The following is a 15,027-nucleotide window of genomic DNA, read 5'->3' as shown; positions in this document are numbered from 1 at the left end:
AGCCCAGCTGAAACGGCAGTTGTCTGGCATAAGAAATTCCAAGATTCACGTCCCTGTTCCACATCAAGCAAAATCCAGAATTTATTCCCAGGTCTCCCACATCTCCCACTGGTGCCCTAGTCACCAGGCTGTTGTCTAGGTTGGGGTGAGCTGGTCTCAATCTCTCTTGTAAGAAGCTACTTCAAAAATAAATAATTCCATGAATAATAATATACAATTAGTTATGCATTTTGTGACTGGAATAGGAAGTTGACCCTGGAATTCCTATATCCTATGTGACTGCCCTTACTACTGGGCTGTTATGCAGGGGAGCTTACTCTTGGCAAACAACCGGCAAAGATGCCATTTTTGTCCCAATGGTCTGGGACAGAAATTGCATAAACCAGTTTGAGCCAAATCAGTTAAATCTGATGCTACATTCAACCAGGTTTAACTCAAATGAGCGTCAGCCATTTTGAAACTGGTTTATGTGCACTGAATGTCTGTTCTGTTACAGGTTTAAACTAGTTTCTGATCACTGAAACCAGCTTATGTGTAATGTCTGTCCCTACCCAGGCACATCTTAGAAATTGCTAGAATTGGAACAGGACAGGAAAACTGTTTCCACCCAGGTCTAATATACATAGGCTTAAGATTAAGAAGCTGTTTGTATGTAAGATGAGGGCCTACTGTTCTTCATAGTCCAATAAAGAATGAATATAAACACTAATACAAAATATAGCTTAAAATGTAAATTCACCCCCTGTCCACAGAGGGCCATTAACAAAAAGACACTGGAACATTTTCCCGCTCTGTGAAATGATATTACATCAGGAAAACTTGCAGTATGTTCATGAAGAAGCGGTCTCTACCAAGGTGAGCATAAAATTCTCTCACAGCAACCTCTAATGCCATCCCTTTATCTTCATTAAAATGTGTTGTTCTGAAGACAAAGGATTGGTGCGTGTTAAATCCTAAAAGGAACCTCAACCCTGGTAGTAATGAGCACATTTACAAAGTAGTAAACTATGAAATATTACAACTTATAATGTCCAAGAGATAGCACTGTTACGGTGAGAGGAAAGCTGGATACTAGAGGTGTCTGTTCCTATATAGGATCCCAATCTGAACTTATTTTTTGTGACATGATCTTGATTAACTATTCCAGCCAGTGATACACCAATAAATACTACTCAATTCTGTCATTTTTTGCACATAAGAGCATCAGTGTAGTAATAGAAGTAATGCAAGGTGAGACCCTATTGATTGGAGAATTTACATAAACTGAGCTTAATCTTAAAACTAATTAGGCTGTTTGACACCACAATGCATACTGGATGTCTGTCCCAAAGCCTTACTCTTCTGTTGATTAGAAACTTCCTAATTTCCAGCCTAAAACATTTCCTGGCCACCTTAAACGCCTTATGCCAGTATTATACTTCAGCTTAAATAGGACTTTTTCCAGTCCAGTGTTTACTCTCATATTTTGAGACAGAAATAATGTTATCCCTGGGCATTTATACACATGCTCCGGGAGTATGTCGGGGGGGAAGGGGCGCTTTAATTCAGAGTGGCTCCGAAAGATGCTCTAATTAAAGCTCCCAGAGCATCACATGTATCAGAGTCCGCACACTGAAAAATGGCAGTGGGGGTGATTTAACTAAAACTCATCAAACAAGCTTTAGTTAAAGCAACCCTCTCACCATTTTTTAGTGTGGGGACACTGATACACGTGACACTGGAGTCTGCTGAAGTGCGGCAATGACCACACTCCAGCAGACTTGAGTCTGCTCCAACACATTGTAATTACAGTGTGTCAGAGCAGCCACCTTGCCACTTGTGTATAGGCCCCCCCTTAGCCTTTGTTTTCCTATGCTAAGGAGGCCAACCTCTTTTAGCTTTTCCGGTTCCTCTGAAATCCAGGCTCTGGTGTACATTCCCTGTCATCCACCTGTAAAATGCTTGGCAAATGGGAAGTTTGAAAAGGAAATCTGAAAAATGACACTACTAAGCCCCTCCAAGATTTAAAATAGCCCCTACTTTGGGAGTGAATTTGGCTGCTAGAGCCATAACGTAAAAATTCCTATGAAATCACTGCATCAAATCTCATTTTTGAAAATGAGCAAGTGAGTGAACTTTGTGCTTAAATCTTAAATATTTGGGACTACTGATAATAAAATTCCAATCAAGATATCAAATCCTGATTCCATTGTGTGCAACTGAATTCTGCCATTGATTTAACAGGGTCCATATTTCACTCTGTATAGCTCTAAAGACCTTCACAGCCTATCTGCATATCATTTATCTAACTTTGTCCTATTATACACAAACCCATCAGACTTTTCACAATTGCAATGACCAAACCATCATGACAGACTTTCCCCAAATAGAAATAACCAAGTTGTGATTTGTGGGAAGAAATATGTTTCTACATTATGGATTTTCACATTTATAAATTTGGCCATGAACAATACATCAGGTAGATCTGCTCAAATTCATATACTTCTAGTTTCTGTATCAATTCCATTTCCAACTTACCGAAATGCAAAGCTGTGGCCTTGATGCATCACAGGTATTCAGAAAATAAGTAAAAACACAATCCAGCACACGTTAAAACATTGACAAATAGAAGTCTGAGGATGTATTCTAATGTTGTACTCACTAAGGCATGTATTATCCTGGAAGAAATTCAGAAATTTCAGGCATTCTTCTATGTTGTTACCACTGTTACTGCAGTCGCACCATGGGGCAACGCTGAGACTATTGGAGTCTATGTAGTTTGGTGTCATTACTGTGCCTGTGAACAAACAGTAAAATACCATGCTATAGACTGAGTTTTGTAACAGCTGACCCTTTTTCATGCTACCCAATCAAAGGATAAATTATACATGATGGTGGCCAGAATTAGGGCTGAATTAAGTTGGAGTACTACAGACCCATGCTTAGGGTCTTTTTAGAAGTTCTAGCCTTTTAGCTACTAAGACATGGCTAAAAATGTGACCTGACTGGTTTGCCCTCAGCTTGCAGGCTGCCTGAAACAAGTTATAAAAGGCATCTCTGCAGGGCATTTAGCTTAAGACCCACTGACAAGGGCTGTTTTGCCCATAGTACAGCATGTGAGAAAAGGTACAATTAATCTTTATAAGTAGCTAAAACTGATTTTATGCAGTTTCCCAGTTACTACAACATTGCTGTTTCTTACTGTCAGTTCTACAGAGATTTCATTTCTTAAACGGTATATGATCCATGCATTCTTCTAACCCTTACAGATTCCTGCACAAGCATTTTGCTATTTATAGTTTAGGCTCAGGCCTACTAACAACTGAACCAAAGTAAAGAGTATATTCCATACTCTAACGTATGTCCCTATTGAACTAAATCAGTGGTGCTCAACTGCTTTGGCCCCTGAGTCAGAGCTGGTAGAGCTCCATATGGGTCTGGAAAGTTGGAAGTAGGGAAGTGATGGCAGCATTAATTGCAGCTGCTTCCAGGAGTCGGGTCCAGCGTGCCAGATCACACCAGCCGACCGACCCGGTACATGAACCCCGGGGTGGATCTGGCCCATTGTCCAGTCCTGTACCACTCACCGGCCAGATAGTTGAGCACCACCGATCTCATTTATTCAGTCCCTGTTCACGCTGGTCAGCACTTACTCCATGAGTAAATGACTTTCCCAGTACAAGGCATCACAACTTGACTAACAGTTGACCAATGTAGTCCTTAATTTAAAATAGGCAGGCAAAGTTCTTTAAGTAGATGTGACAGCTTTTATTAGACCAACTGAGTGGTTGGAAAAAAGTTCTTAGCAAGCTTTCGGGTGCAGAATGAGACAAGCTAAAACTGTGACAGGATGTCAGTGAGAATGTAAATAGGGATAGATCAGGAAAAATAAAAGGTAAAGCAATTAGAAAAAAAATGTTTTCCTAATCTCTACCTATCTACATTCTCACTGACATCCTGGTATACTTTTAGCTTCTCTCATTCCTTGGACTTTCAGACCAGCAGAGACTCCCAATGCCTGATGAAGGGTGACTGTGCCCGAAAGCTTGCGAAGAACTTTTTCCCAACTGCTCAGGTGGTCTAGTAAAAGATATCACATCTACTCAAAAAACCTTGCCTGCTTGTGTCCTTAGACCAACATGGCTACAACCAAAAACCCAGTGTTAATTTAAAATAAACATTCTTCATAGCTGTGTTGCTCAAATTCTACTTTCAATTACATCATGCAAACCTGTAATAACTCCATTTATTCGTAGCCAGTCAAATCAATGCAATTAGGTCAGAACTGCACTGAGAGTAGCAGTTGTCGAGGCATGTATTTAGGTACCTATATGCCCTAGCCAGAAGCCTAGAGATTCAATGCAAACTTTTCTATGACCCACGTTTCAGCAAATAAGGATGTAAAGGTGAAAGAGACAAAGGTTTAGTAGTAGAGACCCATGCAATTGTAACCCTTGTGAAAAAAATGCTGCCAAATTCCAAGCCAACAGAAATAGCACTAGATGTAACAGAAAATGCAATACTATGTCAGTACATAGTACTGTACAATACCAAGTACACCCCTGATATTATGTCAGTAGTGCTTCAGACACCCAGGCTTGGATGGGAATTGGGCAGGTCAACATTCAAAAAGTTTTGTACACAAAATGGAAGACAAAGAAAAACAGACTTGAAGAGCTATCCTGAATAAAGGCAGGAATAAATTAGATGGAATGGGCTAAAATCACCCAAAGGATGTTCTGTTTTGTTTTGAGATGTTATTAAATTAGAATCCAATCGCATTCCTTATGTACTTTTAATTTTTAACGAACAGTTCTAATAATAACTGCTCAAAGTCTACATAAGATTAGCACATGTGTAAATAGCACGGTTCAAAATGTATGAAATGCAGGTGGAGAAGGCTGCAAAAAAGGCAAATATCACTTGCACTATGAATGAAAAACTGACAGCAGATAAATAAGAATGGGAATGCTGCTTAAATTAAAACAAAACAAATGAAACACCCATTACTCCTTTGATGACTTTCAGCTGAATATTTCAACCAGGTGACAGTTGTGATGAGAAAAGAAGAAAGTAACGCAGCAAGAAAATGGAAAAGAAGAGGGTTTAATGGGAAGAACATAGGTGAACGTGAGAAAATCTGATCAAACAAAAAGTGCTGAGGAAGTTGGGGCTTCTAAAGCAAGACTTTCACAACAAAGAAGAAATAAAGTCATAAAGGCAGAACTAAGTATGGGGCTAAAGCAGAAGCGATCCCATGCTATGATTACCGTCAGCGGGAAAGGCAGGACGAGGAACACGTACATACAAAACACAAACTGTATATACAGCAGAAAACCCAGAGTGGCTGAAACAGCAGCTAGTGGAAAATCAGTCTATCATTTAAACCTGGGGGCAGATGTGAACCCAAGAGGATTATGCGTTTGGTTTCCTAGGGTGGTGGTTTTTTTCCGCTTTTTTTTTTTTTTTTTTTTTGTGTTAAGCGTGGAAATTCTGCTGAAGGACACTAGCAGATCAGGGAACCACAGCAGAAAGCAGTAAAACAAGACACAATTAGCCTATTATTTTTACCATTTCAAGTTTTCTATAGCTCTCTCAACAGAGGTAGAAGTGATCTGGAACTCGGCACATCAGCCAACTTGGCTCAGAAGCTATTAACAGTGGGGGGAAAAAGTTTAACTAAGCTCCTCTAACCCAAGTGTGACCCTAGTATAATTTAACTAGTGGAATTGGCCCAGGCCCAGCAGGAACTGTTAAACTTAATGAGAATCTATGCCCTACAATAGGAACGTCGGCAAGGTAGGGAGTTCCTATAGCAGAATGCAGGAAGAAAATGAAGCTCAGCAAAAAGGAAGAACAGGAGTCACTGGGTCTGAGCCAAAAGCTCTGGTACTTGTAATGGGTCAGGATGATATATGCCCCATCCTAAGGTCCCAGTTTACTGATGCAAATTCCTAGGGAGGGGAAGGGTAGGATGCTAAAAACAAGTAAGGGAAAATGAATTTAAAAAAAATAATCATTTGGAAATCACTGGAGTTACATGGGGTCATGTCTGTGTGATGTCAGAGGGAGGTACAGCGGGCCTGACAGAGATGTTAAAAAAATAGGTTATTTTTTGCATTTTGGTATCTCTAGGCTTCTTCTAAATGAAATAATCCTGCATCTTTCCTCTGGCAGGTTAGCACTTTAAAAATAAACGTATTTACTGATTTTTATAAACCTATAAAAAACAGCCCCAAAGTACAAACTGTGGTGGTCAGTATTTCTGTAAAACATGATACACCATGGCATAATCCAGAAAAGTACCTATACAATCTATTCTCCATTCACCTGGTATAGGACCTCCCTCACAAAAACAGGCCTGAGTGTCTCACTCACACCAAGTTTTACTTGAATTGTAGTTCCACTGATTTCAGTCCAGCTACCTCTTATTTAACCTCATTGTATCTACGAGCAGAAAGACCCACTTTAAATTTCACGGTGAGCCTTCATTTTCCCGAAATAAATATTACATTTACAACTTCTTGCTTCTAACTCTTCAGAATTTTTCTGCAACGGCTAATTAAACAAATAAAGGAAATTGTACTTTATCTTAACCACATCAGCCAGAGCCCCCTGCCTTTCAGAGGAACAAATAAATCTGCAATAGTTTGCCTTGAGAAGTTAAAAAAAAATTGTCATTCTCTTTTTGTATATTTACACGGTTTTTTTACCCGGGTCAATAGAAAAATTCTAGCCCAGATTTTGATCTCAGGCAGACTTGGACATTTGAAGGGTTTGCAGTGAAATTTATTGCAGATTTATACCAGTTTCACTGAGATCAGAATGAAGACCATCTTGTGCCAGAAAATGGCCGTTTCATTTTGGTATGCGCCTTGGTTTATCAGAGTTAAAGCGGAGGCATAAACCCTTGTAACATTAGTCAGCTCCCATCTTCTTGCATGTGTCTGGGAGCTGTTAGGAAAGAAGAAAAATGTTTATTTCCTGTTCAGAAGTTAAATCTCCGTTTGATTTCACTTCCTTAGAGATCCATTTCATGTCTCTGATGTCAGAAAGTGGGGTTTTTGCAGTATCATCGAGCACAGGAACACAAAAAACCACCTCTCCACATGAACTGGGTCATCCTTTAGGTTAAATTGCAAAATGGGCCAATAAAGTGCTTTGCAAAAGGCACTAGATCCAGCAACAACTTGCTGGCAGCTCTCATCTGCAGACACCGATTAGGATCAGAATTACTCCTCACCAGCAGCTAGTCTCTTTACTTTCATTCACTGGACTGGATTGCTAAGCGGCCCAATTCTTTGTTGAGTCAAATGACCTTTTTATCATTTCAAGTCTTGTTTCTGCACAATTCGTTTCTGTTAAATCCTGGAGCATGCTCTTCGAAACCTCATCTTCTCTTATTAGTCCCTATGCATATTTACCACTTCCATTAGGTGGTACAGCGATGCCTTCAGTATTGTTGATTCGTTTTACAGGGCCCTGCCTTTAGCTTCATTTTCCAGCAAGACCATTCTATTTTGTTACTGGTTTGTTTTGGATAGCATCTCAGAAGACATTTATTTAACAGCAGGATCTGCTTCAGGGGCTCAGCTGCAACCTTCACACCTAACAGAAGGGGCTATGTCTGAATCATGGCAAGTGCAGGCTGCGAGCTTGAAAAAGTGGTCTTTTTTTTCCTTCCAAATGTGCTTGTTTCAGAGTTTTGACACTCACTCATTCTTTATTGCCCAACCATGATACGTCTGCAGAAAGTTCACTTCCCTGAGATGAGCTTTCTCACTGAGGAATCAAACAGAACGTGTGGGATATGGAAGCCGACCCGCAGATAAACAGCATCCCTGAGTAGGCTGACAGTCAGCCAGGTGACAGTGGGCAAAATGAATTATGTTGGGGAAGGAGAGGATTTCAGGAGATAAATTTGCTCTTAGTTCACCTCCACTGACAGGCATCTCAGAAAACCCTTAAAAGGGACATGGGGAGATCATGGAAATCAGAGGTGGTAGAAGTGAAATGGGATTGAATTGCTGTATTGCCGTCTCATTTTTCAAATGCACCATAAGCTTTCCCTAAATATATCAATACGCATTTCACCTGACTTTCTGATGACAGCTGCAAACAACAGCAAGCGACAGCTTCACCTATTCTACTTAACTCCTTACATTATTATTTTGTTCCATTTTAACAACCCCCAATCAACTTTGTACGATTTACTTGCATGTATTGCCACACCCCTTTTGTACGATTTACTTGCATGTATTGCTACACCCCTTTTCTTCAAATTTAAAAACCTCTCTTCCCCTTATCCTCCATCCTTATTTTGGACAACTGCACAGACTTATTTATCCCTGGATCTCTGAGCTTTCAGACAAGAGACCATTCATCTAATTGTGGAACTGTGCCTGCAATCTGATGGCACAATATGGGTATGAACTTTTGCTTTGTTTTCAGTGGGCCTTCAAGAAATAGTTTGTTCTCTGGGCAGAGAGAGAGAGAAGGCCCGTCCCCCATAAAATTCTTACCAATAAGCCCCGAGTAAGCGAGGAGGCAGTCGGCATAGTTTTCCTTCAGACAGCTACTAATAGACCGTGACTCAGGCTGGCAGTTTGTGAAAAAATCTGCAAGGCGAGATCTGCAATATGGTAAGAAAAAAATGCATATCTTTAAAAATCAAGCCGGTAGGCAGCCTTACCTTTTGCACTTCTATTTTTTGTCAGTGTTTCATTTTCTTTGTCTTAAATACAAACATTGCATATGTTTAAGTGGATGTAGTTCCCATCTAAAACCCCCTCTTGCCTACTTTTGGAGTACATCTGCACAGTCTGGACGGGAGGAGCATGAAGTACGAACTTGATGCAAGTAACACTGCACAGGGAAATGTGGGCCTTACACCAAAGCACTGTGCACTTTCCCACCAAAGAAAGGCAGAACCAAAAGAATCCATCATTAAAATACTCACTTTTTACGACTCTGAACTCTGACTAGAGAATATCAAATCTGGAAGAAAATCTATATAGAGAGAGCTTGATATCCACTGGTTTATTGATTATGTAGTACACCTTCTTGCTCAGCCTCCCCCCATTGCCTGCCTGATGCCAAGCACTGTTATAATGTAACTCCATGCGCTCCTGGAATAGAGTGCCCCTGTTCTGCATTAGTCAAGAGAACAGGAGAGCAAACCCAAGGAGAGCTGTGGCACCAGATGGCCTAGCACACACAGTCCCCCAGGGCAAAGCTGCAGGAGAAAACCTTGTGCCCTTGGAAAGGCACACTTACCAGGGGTCTTCTGGATGAAGTTCAGGGTCCAGAGTCTGGAAAAACAAGTTTTATTCCCAACTCTGTACTGAATAATAGCATGACTTTCACTTACCTCAATGACTCCGTCTCCAAATCAGGAAGAAATATTTACCCACCTTCAAAAAGTGCTTTGAGATCTAGGAGTGAAAGAGCGCTATCTACCTGCAGATTGTTACTGCCTGTTATTTTAGAGATCCAGGAAAAAGACTGGGAGACAGAGCTCCAGAGTTAAATCTCATCGTTAACAGGCCTGATACAGCCCCCACTGAGACCAAAATGCAAGTCTTTAAAGGAGCAGGATCATGATCTCTCCATGGCTCCTCCATCTTTGCCTGTTGCGGTGATTTAATTAGGCTGTCAGCTACTTGGGGCAGGGACCTCTTTCCTTATTTATAAGGTATAATGTACCACTGAGGCATTATTTAAAGAATAGCTATTAGCCTCCTCTGCCTCAATCTTCTCCTCTGTGAAATGGGGATGAAACTACCCTTGCTGTTTAGTCATTCAAGTTGTTAGAGGATTATTTAATTAATCTTTCCAAAGCATTTTGAAGCATTACAGGACTGAAAGTACTAAATATTATTGTCTATGACTGCTCTAAAATTATGCAGATCTGCAGTATAATCTTTTTAAAGAGAACAGAAAAAATAGCCAGGGACAACTGCTTTGCACAGATTTTACTCTGTTTTATTTGGTGACATGCTCCAGAGACTCATTAATTTTGTCTGCTATTATTGTTTCACCAGTTCTGAAAAGGGAACGGATGCACATGCTTAACTGGCTTGCAAGTTGTGATGGGGAAACTTCAAAAGGTTTACAGGTTTAGTACAGAGGCGCACCTATAAAAGATGGTTATTCAAATGGTATCTGGACTTTTTCCATCTATATTTTTGGTTCTAATATAGTTGTGACTCTCTCTAAATCTACTCACTGGCACCAAGACAGTTTTGGCTGTTTCTAACTCCCATTTAACTTGTCCGTTTGATCCTCCTTCCTTCATTAATCCTCCTGTCCAAAGGGCTGGAAATGAACTTCTCTGTCCCCATGCATTTTAACAACTTTATAGAGTCAAACAGTTTCTCTCCAGGTCCTCAAGTAGATCCTACAGAATGATATATACTCTCTAAATTTTCACAAACCCAATACTTTTCAAGTCAGACTATACTGAGTGTGCTGGAGCCAGAAGAGTGGTAAGTGCATTCCTTTGAGACCTCTAATATTTAAAGGGTAAAAGGAAGATGAGAACACCATGGCAAGGATTTGTATAAGCAAACTCTTTGGTGACTGGTTCCCCTATCAATACTTTAGTTAGTAACTGTAAAAGCAACCTTGAGAGATTGTTGAAAGGAGAGCCTATTTGAAGTGTATAAGGTTACTGAGCATAATATTTTTATAAATTATGTTTTAACATGTGAGCAAACCTTTCTGAATAAAAAGAACATATTAAATGGGGGCGGTGCAAAATCTCTGCAAATGGTAAAGAGTGGAAATTGCTACGTTTAAAGTATTTGTATGGTAAAACAAAAACAGGTCTGCAGAGTTCAGACTCATTATTTGTATAAATATGTGCAGTCTCTATATCAAGACCATTTTTAGCTGCAGGTAAAGAGATTAGTGTTTTGAAAAGCCTCAGTTATACTTTGGCAGGCATTACAATGTTTAGATTTGTCCATTTTCCTGTTGACAAAGAAGTGCGCTGGTTCAGAGCTCACCGAATACACTCCCCATCTCTAAATGTTTTAAACTCCAATAACTATGTAATAACACTGGTCATTTACTGCACAGTCTGTTGAAAGAATTTATTTGTTGTAATAAACCCTTAAAGAGGCTGAGAAATGCTCAACTGATTCACATTTTATACAGGTTGATTTCAGTGTTAATTTCTAAAGAATTTTTGTGGTCATGAAAGTTAATGATCTGGTAGCACTGCACATCTAAGTTTTCAAAAGCCAAATATAGTTCAGACAGCTATGGTCCAAGCAGCACTGAACTACCCCGACAATAACTGTTTTCTCTGACCTGGCAGGATCAGAGATGCGTGCTCTCTCTCTTTGAGACAAATGATCAATCAGTTTCCATGCTACTTTCATTCTTTAACTGTCTACTAGCTATACTAGATATGACTGTGGATGACTTTTTCACAAGAGACTAGGGCTGTGCGAAGCTTTGAGTGCTGATTCGATTCGGAGGAGATTCGGCCTGATTCGGTGGCTGAGTCTCCAAATCCAAATCAAATCAGGGGACCAATAAAAAGGTTCCAAATTGATTCGAAGCTCTCCGGATCGATTCGGAAAAGATTTGGAGAGCTTCAATGATTCAGGCAGTCCTTGGTGGCTGCAGCAGGGAGCTGGAGCTGGACTTGGGGCTGGTAAGCACTGGGGGTGGAGGGGACCATGGGGGAACCCCTGCCAGGTGCCATCCCCTGCCTGCTCCCCCAGCCCCCCATGGCTGCCCCACCCACCTGATACTTTAAAAACAGCCCCTATTCACTGGGTGCCACCAGACAACCCTGCTGCCCCCCACTGCATGGGGGGCTCTGCCATGAGACCCCCAAACCCATCCCTCTTCTCCCAGCCCCTGCCCCAGCTCTGGCCCTTTCAGAAAAAAAACAACAAAAAAACCCCAAACTCATTGGCTCCTGCAGCAGCCTCAGAGCTTCAGGGGGCTTGTGTAGAGCCCCCCATGCAGCGTGAGGCAGTGGGGATCACCCCCTGCTGGGCAGCAACAGTGAGTACAGGGTTTTCTGGGGTTATTTTTTTCTTAAAGGTCCAGAGCTGGGGCAGGCGGGGCAGCCATGGGGGGCAGGGCAGGAAGGCTCGTGGCAGAGTCCCCCACATAGCATGGGGCAGTGGGGGGCATTGAGGATTGCCCCCTGCCCGGTGGCACCCGGTGAGTTGGGGCTTTTTTTTCAAAGAGCCAGGAGCTGGGGCATACGGGGCAGCCATTGCCGGGCTGGGAGAACGGGTGGGGGATGGGCCTAAGTGATTCGGCTGATTCAGCAGCAGCTGAATCTCTGAATCAGATTCAGCCGAATTGATTTGAGACAGTGATTCAAATTAGCGAATCGAATCTCTGTCCCCTGAATCGGCTGAATCCAAACCTGAAGCAAATACTAGCTGCTTTGCACAGGCCTACCAGAGACTAAGCTAAGGCTGCCAAACCTACTTCATTTATAGTCCTGCGGTTAACACCTTGGAGCTTCTGATCTGAAAGACAATGTAAAATAAGCCTACCACCATTGCTGAAAGCACAGCACGTGGTATTTTAAGACTCAAATAAAGATCAGTTTGGAGGTCTGAATTGTAGTTCAAACAGTAACTTTATACATTCAGCTGAGAACACTGGTGAAACAATATGCCTTGTTTAAATGCTATTATTTCTGGCCCACATGCTCACTTGCTAAGGAAGTAGTCCTAAGCTAACATTGAAGGCAAAAAGGCAAGGCAGATGCAAAAACTCTCATTTTACCCAAAGAGTCTGGGGAAATGGTATACAGAAAAGCAGATGGAATAATTGCACACCTGGAAGAACTGCAGTCAGTGAGAGTTTTACTATTTGACTTTATATGTTCCAGGGTTTGAGAGGGTTTTGTGAATAGGATCAAGAGGTCTTAAGACACTGGGAACTCAAGAGAGAGGCAGACTTTTAAAAGAAATGTAAGGCAAGGTCACAAAGCCAAAAAAGTGGGAGCTCTCGACAGACAGACCAGTCACGACCAAAGAAGCATGCTGAAGACTCCAGCCATGCCCATGAACCACACCTATGTTCAAATAGGCTTATCATGCTCGTTAGAGTACAGCAGTGATGTTGGTTTGCCCGTCAGCATATTTTATAAGCGAGGAATAAACTTTTTCAATTCTCCCTTGATCCAATATAGTAGTGTTTAGCTCTTCTTCTGTAAAGAAAAGATAACCTGAAGGCTGCTTTTATCTTATTTTTTTTATGCCCTGACTAAATCAAGTGTCTTAAGAAGAGAAACTGATAGAAACAGGGACCTTTATAAAGAAATCTCCAGGGGAATATTTTTAATAAGAATTTGATACTTTGGTGCTTGGCACTGTGCACTTAAGACAGTCACTAGAAGTCTGACAGTTTAGCTTTAATTTAGGCAAATGATTTTTATCTAGAAGATGAGAATCCTTTGCTGGAGCCTATGTATTTGTACTGCAGTAATACCTTCAAGGCTAGCCCTTACTGGGGGACTAACTACATACATCATGTATGACCTCTGGTGGTAAACAACGTCAAGGAAATGGGTTATCTCAGACGATGAACCAGGAGATAAATTGACTATCCTAAAGCCACACAACATCTGCAGCACAGCAGAAAACCAAACAGGTCTCAGTCCAGCCTTCTAATCACAAGACCATTCTTGGGAACCTAGAAAGCTTCATGACAACAATGAAATAGTGTTAAGAGCAAGTTGCCTACTGGGGAAGTGCACAGTGGATATAAACTACTAACTGTAATGCTGTTTTCCTTGCCTGAAATATTCAGACTTTAAAATGAGATGGAATTAAACTTTCTAACCTGCAACCCAGATTCTGGCTGGTAATTAGCAGGCCAGATTTCCATAAAAAGAGTACTAATGATTTTGGTATCTGTGGCTATGGAAGATTAATGTGTATTTTATTAATCCCACATATTTCACTATATCACCTTCTTTTTGCTTTGTCTGTATTTCAAAAAACCACCGTTTCTTTAAGAACACAGGTCGCCATTGAGGAAAACCTCCCTATTCAAGAAAGCACTTAGGAACACACTGAACTTCAAGCTTCAAAGTTAGACGTACTTAAATGCCTTCCTGAATTGGGGCCAGGTTTTCAAAGGTATTTAGGTGCCTAAAGATGCCAGTAGTTGTTTGGTGGACAAGCACTTGGGTGCCAAATTCTGTATCAGCAGTTTATAAACTGGGATATGCATATAGCCCCAGGACTATTCAGTGCTCTGCCAAGGTGCACATCTACATTTTTAAAACTGGTAGTACAACTGATTGGTCAGTGCAGAGAGAGTAATAGTGCTACACACTGACATCTGTGTCAACACTTCCTAAAGAATGAATATGCACAGATACATTGGGTGTAGGGGGTAAGAGCAGTAAATTTTAGAGATAAAAAAATTTGAAAGCCACTTTATGCCATGACCCCGGTACTCTCAGGCTTTGCTACACAGCATAGGCCTGCCCACCTGCTTCCACATGCATGTGCTAAACCTAAAAACCCAGCAATGAAAATGCTCCAGGGAACACACCATGCTGCTTAACTCAAGGACTAGGGACAGAAGTTACACACAGACTGGTATAAGTGATCAGAAACGAGTTCAGATCTGTAATGCAACAGAAGTTCAGTGCACTTAAACTGCTTTCAAAATGGCCAAAACCAGTTTAAGATAAACCTGGATGGATGTAGTATCAGACTTAATTGATTTAGGCTAAGTTGGTATACCGGGGGGTTTGTACATGACATGGGGTTTTAATTCTCCCTAAATTGAAGTGCTGTTTTTTTAAAAATACATTGTAACAGGGAACCCTAGCCCTGTTACCAAGAAACACAGTGGTCCCTTTAAATGCAGAACCTGCTGGGCGTGGCTGGCCCGTCGAGTAGGGGTTTAGGATCAAGCCCTGCCAGCTTGTCAAGTGACAGGAAGGGGAAGGCCAGAACCATATAAACTGCAAGTGGAGAAGGCCAGAGAGGCAGCAGAAAGGGGGACTCCCAATGACTACGGTGCAGCTACAGCAGCCTCTTTGGGAAG

The 15,027-nt window shown here is 41.3% G+C and overlaps 1 protein-coding gene across 2 annotated transcripts in view; it reads right to left on the bottom strand.

Moving 5' to 3' along the window:
* The window catches only part of GFRA1 (GDNF family receptor alpha 1), a 213,904-nt gene that overhangs the window by 47,077 nt on the left and 151,800 nt on the right, over nucleotides 1-15,027 (bottom strand). For both annotated transcript variants that reach the window (XM_019555818.1, XM_019555820.1), the window contains exons 5-6: nucleotides 8,502-8,611; nucleotides 2,642-2,776 (exon numbers count right to left, since the gene is read on the bottom strand). In XM_019555818.1, coding sequence (XP_019411363.1) covers nucleotides 2,642-2,776; nucleotides 8,502-8,611 — 245 coding nt within the window. The remainder of the gene's footprint in view (nucleotides 1-2,641; nucleotides 2,777-8,501; nucleotides 8,612-15,027) is intronic.

The sequence above is a fragment of the Crocodylus porosus genome, unplaced genomic scaffold (assembly GCF_001723895.1).
Source record: "Crocodylus porosus isolate Cpor-Errol unplaced genomic scaffold, CroPor_comp1, whole genome shotgun sequence".
NCBI lineage: Eukaryota > Metazoa > Chordata > Crocodylia > Crocodylidae > Crocodylus > Crocodylus porosus.
The sequence above is the reverse complement of the archived record's forward strand: the minus strand, read 5'-3'. Positions and strand labels throughout refer to the sequence as shown.